Source organism: Scyliorhinus torazame, chromosome 19 (genome assembly GCF_047496885.1).
Source record: "Scyliorhinus torazame isolate Kashiwa2021f chromosome 19, sScyTor2.1, whole genome shotgun sequence".
NCBI classification, from domain to species: domain Eukaryota; kingdom Metazoa; phylum Chordata; class Chondrichthyes; order Carcharhiniformes; family Scyliorhinidae; genus Scyliorhinus; species Scyliorhinus torazame.
This window is the reverse complement of record NC_092725.1, coordinates 22,115,612-22,129,152: the sequence shown is the minus strand read 5'-3', so window position 1 is coordinate 22,129,152 and position 13,541 is coordinate 22,115,612. Positions and strand designations below refer to the sequence as shown.

At 49.5% G+C, this 13,541-nt stretch overlaps 1 protein-coding gene across 4 annotated transcripts in view; it reads right to left on the bottom strand.

Annotated features, from left to right (window-relative positions):
• The window catches only part of LOC140396046 (sulfotransferase 1A1-like), a 102,258-nt gene that overhangs the window by 36,014 nt on the left and 52,703 nt on the right, over nucleotides 1–13,541 (bottom strand). For 3 of the 4 annotated variants that reach the window (XM_072484123.1, XM_072484122.1, XM_072484120.1), the window contains exon 2: nucleotides 4,525–4,749. In XM_072484123.1, the coding sequence (XP_072340224.1) occupies nucleotides 4,525–4,693 (169 nt within the window). In that variant the 5' untranslated portion in view covers nucleotides 4,694–4,749. The remainder of the gene's footprint in view (nucleotides 1–4,524; nucleotides 4,750–13,541) is intronic. The other variant, XM_072484121.1, reaches the window with a different exon arrangement.

Genomic DNA, 13,541 nt, shown 5'->3' with positions numbered 1-13,541 from the left:
TGGGCAGGCACTCTTTCCCAGGGTGGAGGGGTCAGTCACCGGGGGGCATAGGTTTAAGGTCCGTGGGGCAAAGTTTAGAGGAGATGTGCGAGGCAGGTTTTTTACACAGCGGGTGGTCAGTGCCAGGAACGCGTTGCCAGGGGAGGTTGTGGAAGCAGATACATTAATGGTGTTCAAAAGGCATCTTGACAAACACATGGATAGGACGGGTATAGAGGGTGTTTTGTTATGCTTCCTTTGTAACATAAGCGGCTTCCTTGTGTTGCATTTGTCAAGGAAGGTCGAGACGTGTAAATAACTTCAACTCATTGATTTACACTATGTACACTTTTATAACTTGAGTTCGACACTACTGCTAATCCTATTGTAGCTACCTAACTGACTAACCAGCTGCTGTCTTCCACGTGGTGGGTGTAACATTGAATCAACCCTGTGCCTCTCCTCACTGACTGTCTCCACTGGCCAAAGGGGCAGATCACGTGTGTGGTGTCCTTTATGTATGGGTTGGTGTAATGCCCTCCTGTGGTCGTGTCACCTCCTTGTGTATCGTGAATGTCCATTGGTCGCCTCCTATCTAACTTATCTATTGGTTGAGTGTGTGTGTGTGATGTTTCTGGTGCTCCCGCTAGTGTCTGTCTAGCTTACATGTATTTACAGTGATGCACATCACCACATCCTCCCTTTTTTATATGTTCATATTTTCTGTACACTTTAAGAAAAACTGAACAAAGAACAGGTCGAGAAGGTAAGGTATATACAAGTCATGGGAACGGTGATTAAACAATAAGTCCAAATCATTCATGTGAGTCCATAAACCATCAATCGTCATGGTCAAATGTCTCTCTTGGTTATGAACGCCATCAACAGGAACCAAGAATTGGTCGAATCACTGCGCTGTCCGATTTGGAGTCTTTTTCTTTTTATGTTTGTGGTGGTGCTGTCGGATGGCATCTTGTAGCTGATAGGTCGTTGACATTGAAGAGGTACCATCACCAGTATCATTCGAGGTCATGGATGTGCCAGATGTTGAAGTCGGATGAGACTGGGCATGCTGGTCCTGGCCACATGCTGTGCTGGAAGGGTGATTCTGCTGAGAAGCGTTGAAGCTTGTCGATTTGGAGACAGAATTGCTGCTCGCATCAATGTCTGGTGATGGTGTGAAACTAGAACCTTGCATCTGATAGGAATATGCAGTCTGGCCAGGCTGTGGTGCAGCAAATCCTGGGCAGTAACTAAGGCATCCAGTCTGTAGTGCAGATTGCGCTGGCGGGAGTCCTCCTTCGGTCTTGATTCCATTAGTGGGCAATCCGTAGTGCTGGCCTGTTTGAGAATATGCTGCATAGACTGCTGGCTGCTGCAGGCTTGAATACTGGGTTTGTCCAGCATGAGCTGTCATTGGCCGCACTGTCGGTGTGGAACAAATGTGTGGACATAGCTGTGGTGAAAATTGGTGTATTCCTCTTGGACTGTCGCTGCTGCTTGTCATTGCTGACCCAGTGTGATTGTCACGTGATCCATCTCCTGTCGTTGTGGCATCTGCTGTCACCCTGAGCGTGCCATCACTGAGGTTGCGGCACTCCCTGTCTGGAGTAAAGTCTGGCTTACGTGAATCAGAGTCGGCGTTTGGTTGCTCCCCATCTGGAGTCTGGTCTGTTTTTTGTTGATGCTCCCCGTCCGGAGTCTTAGCAGGTTCACTGGAGTCAGCTGAGATTTCTTGAAGCTGCACGTCTGGAGTCGGAACATGCAGGAATGCATTGACTAGTGGAGAGGTTCGAGCAGTTGAGGGTGGAAGTAGTGTGGTGTCACCGGAGTCACCAGTGGTCTCACCGTGATCGTCGAGTGCCTCTGTACACACTAGCTGAGGTCTGTCACTTTGCACCTCTTGCATGGGAAGTGGGATGCTGTCGTCACTCATCTCACATTCCGTGGGTAGATCCTCAGTAGCTGCTTGCTGTTCCCTAGGGTTGGGTAAATTGTCAGAGTTTTCATCTGGTGGTGCAAACAATGTGGGTGGACTGTCATTGTCTTGCCGTTGTCCTTCATTTGGGCTTGAACAGTCATCATCGCTTTGTCCTTCATTGTAGCATGATAGACCGTCATGGTCGTCCTGCTGTGCAGTGGAGCCTGGTAGACTGTTCTAGTCTTCTTGCTGTTTACGTGAGCATGGCAGACTTGCATCGTCTGCCGCTAGTTGGTCAGAGGAGGTTGCTAGACCCTCATGGTCTTGTTCCTGCAAGGACTGCGCTTCGGAGTCTTGCGTTTCTGCCATTGTGGAGTCTGTCCACGAGCTTGCTGTGGAGACTTGTGACACTGGAGTCACGTCTTGTTCCTGCAAGGACTGCGGTGTGGAGTCTTGCATGTCTTCTTTCGTAGAGTCGGGAACCCTGAGCGGGGCGTGGACCACGCTCTGTGTGGCAGCAGGGCGCTCTCCGTGGGCTTGTACCGCTCTCTGTCTCTTAATTTAAGGCTGGAGCATCATCCTGCACTGATGAGTTGGGACGTCATATCTGCTGGGTTGAAGATCCTCAAATCCGAAGAATGAATCTGCGTCTGCGTCGGATTCAATACGGGGGTCGCCAATGTACAACACGTCCAGTTGCGGTTCAGATTTGGTCTTGTGGTAGCCTCTCAAGGTGAAAGGTTTGTCCGAGTCATAGTCGTCCAGGACCATGGAGCTGTCATTGGGCTCGCGAGGTCCAGAGAAAATGTAAAGGTCAGTATCGAAGTATTCGAGGTCGGAATCATCGGTTTGTGCGTAGGTAACTGCTTGTTGCAGGGTTCTTCGGAGGTTAAATTCATTTCCTGGGTCAATTTGCGGCACTGTGCTGTCATTCCAGGTGAAGGAAGGTTGTTTTACAGCTTTAAAAGATTTTTTCTTTGATTTGGGACGTTTCCCCTTTAAATTGGATTTGGGACGTTTCCCCTTTAAATTGGTGCGGTCTGGGGCCTCTGACGTCATGACGCGCGTGACGTAGCACATAGGAAGCGATTGCGCATGCTCAGATCGCTGTTCCTTTACCGATGGCCGTTTTCTTGATTGCGCGTGCACGGCGTCTCGCGCATGTGCAAACGAACCTTCCGGTTCTGCGCACTTCTCGCGCAACTGCGCTAGTGTAGTCCCTTTAGCAAGATGGCCGCCGACCTCGACCCAAATCGCTCTCTGGTCCGGGCCCTCGGCCTCGAGGTGAGTACTGCCGCTTCTCTTACCTTTCCTCGCCGATTGGAGTGTGTTTTCCTCACAGTATTTGCCAAATTTGTCCAGGACTGCCTGGAAGTCGCATTTGTTTTGCCCCTTGGAGAACTTGAATTTTTAAAAGATTTCTTCTGCTCTGGCACCGGCGAGGGTGAGGAGAAACTCTGTTTTTTCAACATCGGCCAGGTCTTTTAGTTCGGCTGCCACCAGAAAGAATTCAAACGTTTGCCGGAATCGCTGCCAGTTTTCGCGGAGATCGCCGTGGCACTGGAGCGGCTGCGGAACCGGGAGCCCGTACATCTTGCCTGGGTATTGCTGGTTGTCTCTGTACGCTGAGGTATGGCTATCTGGATTTAAGCAGTTCACTACTGGTACCATGTTTTGTTATGTTGCCTTTGTAACATAAGCGGCTTCCTTGTGTTGCATTTGTCAGAGGAAGTGTAAATAACTTCAACTCATTTATTTACACTATGTACACTTTTATAACTTGAGTTCAACACTACTGCTAATCCTATTATAGCTACCTAAACTGACTAACCAGCTGCTGTCTTCCACGTGGTGGGTGTAACATTGAATCAACCCTGTGCCTCTCCTCACTGACTATCTCCACTGGCCAAAGGGCTGATCATGTGTGTGGTGTCCTTTATGTATGGGTTGGTGTAATGTGGTCGTGTCACCTCCTTGTGTATCGTGAATGTCCATTGGTCGCCTCCTATCTAACTTATCTATTGGTTGAGTGTGTGTGTGTGATGTTTCTGGTGCTCCCTCTAGTGTCTGGCTAGCTTACATGTATTTACAGTGATGCACATCACCACAGAGGGTACGGCACAAAGATGCGCTGAGGGTTTTGGCAAAGGTTGGTACCTTGACCGGTACAGGGTTGGAGGCCGACGGGCCTGTACCTGTGCTGGATTGTTCTTTGTTCTGCTCGTCGCCTTGCTTTTGAGGCACCCCATTCTTCTATTTGGGACTTACTATCTGCCCCGTTTCCATGTCCCGCCCGTCTCCACGCTTTCTGTGAACCCGTTTCCATCTGGGTCGTTCTCTTGCAACTGAACTGAAACTGCTTTGTTCTGTCTCTGTGGGCCCCCTGTTGCTGGGCAACAGCATCATTCTCCTCCCCCCCCCCCCTACTTTCAGGGTCGTAAAACCTCATTGAAATGCAGGCAACGTTTCAAATGAAATTAAAACTCAAGTTTCCTCAACATGCGACTACAGAAAGATAAATTAAGATCAATCTTCAAGTTGAAAAGTAAACTTAAAGCTGTAACTTATGCCTGACGCACACATGAATATAAATTTCCAGAACCATGTTCTAACGCGGCCGTCACCTGCTTTGGGATAGGTAGCAATCAGAAGGTCCTGGGGATCTGCCTGGAATTTCTCCACAGCCTCCCAGTTCTCCAGAAAGATGTCCGGCATGGGAACGCCATGCAAGGGCACAAGTTTCGGCCTCTGGAGCTCAGCGCTGCCTCCCCCTGGCCCATCGTGCCTCGACATGTTAGTCAGCTGACTCCGGGTCCTCGCTCTCTTCTGACGCCTGCTTCCTGGTCTGCCTGTCACACACAAGAATTGAAAGGAGATTCCGCAAACCATGCACTTTGGAACTTGGCAGAGTGAAAATTGCGCAACGCAGCGATGGGAGCAGGAGAGTTAGAGAGTCTCCAATAAGACAGTGACAGCACTCACTAAGATACAGTTACACTCACACCATTACAGACATCCTCAAATATACACCCATACACAGTGAAATACACACTCTCACACACACACTAACAAACTGACACACACAGATTATCACACACACTCACATACACTCACACTGACACACACATTCTCACAGACACTCAGATACACTGACACACACTCTCACACTCACACACACTGACACACACATACTCATAGATACCTGCTCACACACACACTCCGATACATTCACACTCTCAGACACACGCTCACATTCACATACACACACGCTCACACACACAAACTCACATACACACACAAACTCACACACGCTCATACTGACACACACACTCACATACAAAACACACTCACACATGCTCACACACTCACGCTCACACACATGTCCACACTCACCCACACATACTCAGATACTCGCTCACACTCACACACACGTTCACACACTCAGATGCACACACACACAGATATACACACACTCACATACGCACACTCACATGCACACAATTAGATACACACTCACTCATACACACTCACTCACATACACACAACACACTCATTCTCACACACACACTCACACACATACACAAGATTCACGTACACACACTCACACATAATTACAAACACACACACTGACACAAACTCACACACACCCTCACACAATCACAAACACATACAGACTGCCCCTCACACAGGCATACTCTCACACACAATTACACAAACTCAGACTTCTGGACACTCGCACACACTCTTGCACACACACACAAACACTGATTCACACTCCCACATGCACTCTCACACACACACACACACACACACTGATTCACCCCCCCACATGCACTCACACACACACACACACGCACACACACACTGATTCACACTCCCACATGCACTCACACACACACACTGATTCACACTCCCACATGCACTCACACACACACTGATTCACCCCCCCACATGCACTCACACACACGCACACACACACTGATTCACACTCCCACATGCACTCACACACACACACACTGATTCACACTCCCACATGCACTCACACACACACACACTGATTCACACTCCCACATGGACTCACACACACACACACTGATTCACACTCCCACATGCACTCACACACACACACACTGATTCACACTCCCACATGCACTCACACACACACACTGATTCACACTACCACATGCACTCACACACACACACACTGATTCACACTCACGCACACACACACACTGATTCACCCCCCACATGCACTCACACACACACACACTGATTCACACTCACACACACACACACACACACACTGATTCACACTCCCACACGCACTCAAACACACACACACTGATTCACACTCACACACACACACACACACACACTGATTCACACTCCCACATGCACTCACACACACACACAGATTCACACTCCCACATGCACTCACACACACACACACACTGATTCACACTCCCACACGCACTCACACACACACAAACACTGATTCACACTCCCACATGCACTCACACACACACTGTTTCACACTCCCACATGCACTCACACACACTGATTCACACTTCCACATGCACTCACACACACACACACACTGATTCACACTCCCACATGCACTCACACACACACACTGATTCACAATCCCACATGCACTCACACACAAACACACACACACTGATTCACACTCCCACATGCACTCACACACACACACACACTGATTCACACTTCCACATGCACTCACACTCACACACACATGATTCACACTCACACATGCACTCACACACACACACACATGATTCACACTCCCACATGCACTCACACACACACACACTGATTCACACTCCCACATGCACTCACACACACACACACTGATTCACACTCCCACATGCACTCACACACAAACACACACACACACACTGATTCACACTCCCACATGCACTCACACACACACACACACACACACTGATTCACACTCCCACATGCACTCACACACACACACACTGATTCACACTCCCACATGCACTCACACACACACACACTGATTCACACTCCCACATGCACTCACACACACACACACACTGATTCACACTCTCACACGCACTCACACACACACACACTGATTCACACTCCCACATGCACTCACACACACACACTGATTCACACTCCCACATGCACTCACACTCACACACACACTGATTCACACTCCCACATGCACTCACACACACACTGATTCACACTCCCACATGCACTCACACACACACACACACACACACTGATTCACACTCCCACATGCACTCACACACACACACACACACACACTGATTCACACTCCCACATGCACTCACATACACACACACACACACACTGATTCACACTACCACATGCACACACACACACACATACTGATTCACACTCCCACATGCACTCACACACACACACACTGATTCACACTCCCCCATGCACTCACACACACACACACACTGATTCACACTCCCACACGCACTCACACACACACACACTGATTCACACTCCCACATGCACTCACACACACACTGATTCACACTCCCACATGCACTCACACACACACACACACACACACTGATTCACACTCCCACATGCACTCACACACACACACACACACTGATTCACACACCCACATGCACTGACACACACACACACACACTGATTCACACTCCCACACGCACTCACACACACACACACTGATTCACACTCCCACATGCACTCACACACACACACACACACACACTGATTCACACTCCCACATGCACTCACACACACACACACTGTTTCACACTCCCACATGCACTCACACACACACACTGATTGACACTCCCACATGCACTCACACACACACACACACACTGATTCACACTCCCACATGCACTCACACACACACACACACACTGATTCACACTCCCACATGCACTCACACACACACACACACACACACACACTGATTCACACTCCCACATGCACTCACACACACACACACTGATTCACACTCCCACATGCACTCACACACACACACTGATTCACACTCCCACATGCACTCACACACAAACACACACACACACTGATTCACACTCCCACATGCACTCACACACACACACACTGATTCACACTCCCACATGCACTCACACTCACACACACACTGATTCACACTCACACATGCACTCACACACACACACTGATTCACACTCCCACATGCACTCACACACACACACACACACACACTGATTCACACTTCCACATGCACTCACACACACACACACACTGATTCACACTCCCACATGCACTCACACACACACACACTGATTCACACTCCCACATGCACTCACACACACACACACTGATTCACACTCCCACATGCACTCACACACACACACACACACACACACTGATTCACACTCCCACATGCGCTCACACTCACACTCACACACACACTGATTCACACTCCCACATGCACTCACACTCACACACACGCTGATTCACACTCCCACATGCACTCACACACACACACACACACACACTGATTCACACTCCCACATGCACTCACACACACACACACACACACTGATTCACACTCCCACATGCACTCACACACACACACTGATTCACACTCCCACATGCACTCACACACACACACACACACTCACACACACTGTTTCACACTCTCACACGCACTCACACACACACTGATTCGCACTCCCACATGCACTCACACACACACACACACACACACTGATTCACACTACCACATGCACTCACACACACACACACATACACACACTGATTCACACTCCCACATGCACTCACACACACACACACACTGATTCACACTCCCACATGCACTCACACACACACACACACTGATTCACACTCCCACACGCACTCACACACACACACATTGATTCACACTCCCACACGCACTCACACACACACACACTGATTCACACTCCCACACGCACTCACACACACACACACACTGATTCACACTCCCACATGCACTCACACACACACACTGATTCACATTCCCACATGCACTCACACACACACACACACTGATTCACACTCCCACATGCACTCACACACACACACACACTGATTCACACTCCCACACGCACTCACACACACACACACACTGATTCACACTCCCACACGCACTCACACACACACACACTGATTCACACTCCCACACGCACTCACACACACACACACACTGATTCACACTCCCACACGAACTCACACACACACACACTGATTCACACTCCCACACGAACTCACACACACACACACATTGATTCACACTCCCACACGAACTCACACACACACACACACACTGATTCACACTCCCACACGCACTCACACACACACACTGATTCACACTCACACATGCACTCACACACACACACTGATTCACACTCCCACATGCACTCACACACACACACACACTGATTCACACTCCCACATGCACTCACACACACACACACTGATTCACACTCCCAAATGCACTCACACACAAACACACACACACACTGATTCACACTCCCACATGCACTCACACACTCACACACACACTGATTCACACTCCCACGTGCACTCACACACACACACACACTGATTCACACTCCCACATGCACTCACACACAAACACACACACACACTGATTCACACTCCCCCATGCACTCACACACACACACACACACTGATTCACACTCCCACATGCACTCACACACAAACATACACACACACACTGATTCACACTCCCACATGCACTCACACACACACACACACTGATTCACACTCCCACACGCACTCACACACACACACACTGATTCACACTCCCACATGCACTCACACACACACTGATTCACACTCCCACATGCACTCACACACACACACACACACTGATTCACACTCCCACATGCACTCACACACACACACACACACTGATTCACACTCCCACATGCACTCACACACAAACACACACACACACACACTGATTCACACTCCCACATGCACTCACACACACACACACACACACACTGATTCACACTCCCACATGCACTCACACACACACACACACTGATTCACACTCCCACATGCACTCACACACACACACACACACACTGATTTACACTCCCACATGCACTCACACACACACTGATTCACACTCCCACATGCACTCACACACACACACACACTGATTCACACTCTCACACGCACTCACACACACACACACTGATTCACACTCCCACATGCACTCACACACACACACACACTGATTCACACTCCCACATGCACTCACACAAACACACACACACACACACACTGTTTCACACTCCCACATGCACTCACACACACACTGATTCACACTTCCACATGCACTCACACACACACACACTGATTCACACTCCCACATGCACTCACACACACACACACACTGATTCACACTCCCACATGCACTCACACACACACACACACTGATTCACACTCCCACACGCACTCACACACACACACACTGATTCACACTCCCACATGCACTCACACACACACTGATTCACACTCCCACATGCACTCACACACACACACACACACACACACTGATTCACACTCCCACATGCACTCACACACACACACACACACTGATTCACACACCCACATGCACTGACACACACACACACACACTGATTCACACTCCCACACGCACTCACACACACACACACACTGATTCACACTCCCACATGCACTCACACACACACACACACACACACACTGATTCACACTCCCACATGCACTCACACACACACACACTGTTTCACACTCCCACATGCACTCACACACACACACTGATTGACACTCCCACATGCACTCACACACACACACACACACTGATTCACACTCCCACATGCACTCACACACACACACACACACTGATTCACACTCCCACATGCACTCACACACACACACACACACACACACACTGATTCACACTCCAACATGCACTCACACACACACACACTGATTCACACTCCCACATGCACTCACACACACACACTGATTCACACTCCCACATGCACTCACACACAAACACACACACACACTGATTCACACTCCCACATGCACTCACACACACACACACTGATTCACACTCCCACATGCACTCACACTCACACACACACTGATTCACACTCACACATGCACTCACACACACACACTGATTCACACTCCCACATGCACTCACACACACACACACACACACACACTGATTCACACTTCCACATGCACTCACACACACACACACACTGATTCACACTCCCACATGCACTCACACACACACACTGATTCACACTCCCACATGCACTCACACACACACACACTGATTCACACTCCCACATGCACTCACACACACACACACACACACACACTGATTCACACTCCCACATGCGCTCACACTCACACTCACATACACACTGATTCACACTCCCACATGCACTCACACTCACACACACGCTGATTCACACTCCCACATGCACTCACACACACACACACACACATACTGATTCACACTCCCACATGCACTCACACACACACACACACACACTGATTCACACTCCCACATGCACTCACACACACACACTGATTCACACTCCCACATGCACTCACACACACACACACACACTCACACACACTGTTTCACACTCTCACACGCACTCACACACACACTGATTCGCACTCCCACATGCACTCACACACACACACACACTGATTCACACTACCACATGCACTCACACACACACACACATACACACACTGATTCACAGTCCCACATGCACTCACACACACACACACACTGATTCACACTCCCACATGCACTCACACACACACACACACTGATTCACACTCCCACACGCACTCACACACACACACATTGATTCACACTCCCACACGCACTCACACACACACACACTGATTCACACTCCCACACGCACTCACACACACACACACACTGATTCACACTCCCACACGCACTCACACACACACACACACTGATTCACACTCCCACATGCACTCACACACACACACTGATTCACATTCCCACATGCACTCACACACACACACACACTGATTCACACTCCCACATGCACTCACACACACACACACACTGATTCACACTCCCACACGCACTCACACACACACACACACTGATTCACACTCCCACACGCACTCACACACACACACACTGATTCACACTCCCACATGCACTCACACACACACACACACTGATTCACACTCCCACACGCACTCACACACACACACATTGATTCACACTCCCACACGCACTCACACACACACACACTGATTCACACTCCCACACGCACTCACACACACACACACACTGATTCACACTCCCACATGCACTCACACACACACACTGATTCACATTCCCACATGCACTCACACACACACACACACTGATTCACACTCCCACATGCACTCACACACACACACACACTGATTCACACTCCCACACGCACTCACACACACACACACACTGATTCACACTCCCACACGCACTCACACACACACACACTGATTCACACTCCCACACGCACTCACACACACACACACACTGATTCACACTCCCACACGAACTCACACACACACACACTGATTCACACTCCCACACGAACTCACACACACACACACATTGATTCACTCTCCCACACGAACTCACACACACACACACACACTGATTCACACTCCCACACGCACTCACACACACACACTGATTCACACTCACACATGCACTCACACACACACACTGATTCACACTCCCACATGCACTCACACACACACACACACTGATTCACACTCCCACATGCACTCACACACACACACACTGATTCACACTCCCAAATGCACTCACACACAAACACACACACACACTGATTCACACTCCCACATGCACTCACACACTCACACACACACTGATTCACACTCCCACATGCACTCACACACACACACACACTGATTCACACTCCCACATGCACTCACACACAAACACACACACACACTGATTCACACTCCCCCATGCACTCACACACACACACACACACTGATTCACACTCCCACATGCACTCACACACAAACATACACACACACACTGATTCACACTCCCACATGCACTCACACACACACACACACTGATTCACACTCCCACACGCACTCACACACACACACACTGATTCACACTCCCACATGCACTCACACACACACTGATTCACACTCCCACATGCACTCACACACACACACACTAATTCACACTCCCACATGCACTCACACACACACACACACACTGATTCACACTCCCACATGCACTCACACACAAACACACACACACACACACTGATTCACACTCCCACATGCACTCACACACACACACACACACACACTGATTCACACTCCCACATGCACTCACACACACACACACACTGATTCACACTCCCACATGCACTCACACACACACACACACACACTGATTTACACTCCCACATGCACTCACACACACACTGATTCACACTCCCACATGCACTCACACACACACACACACTGA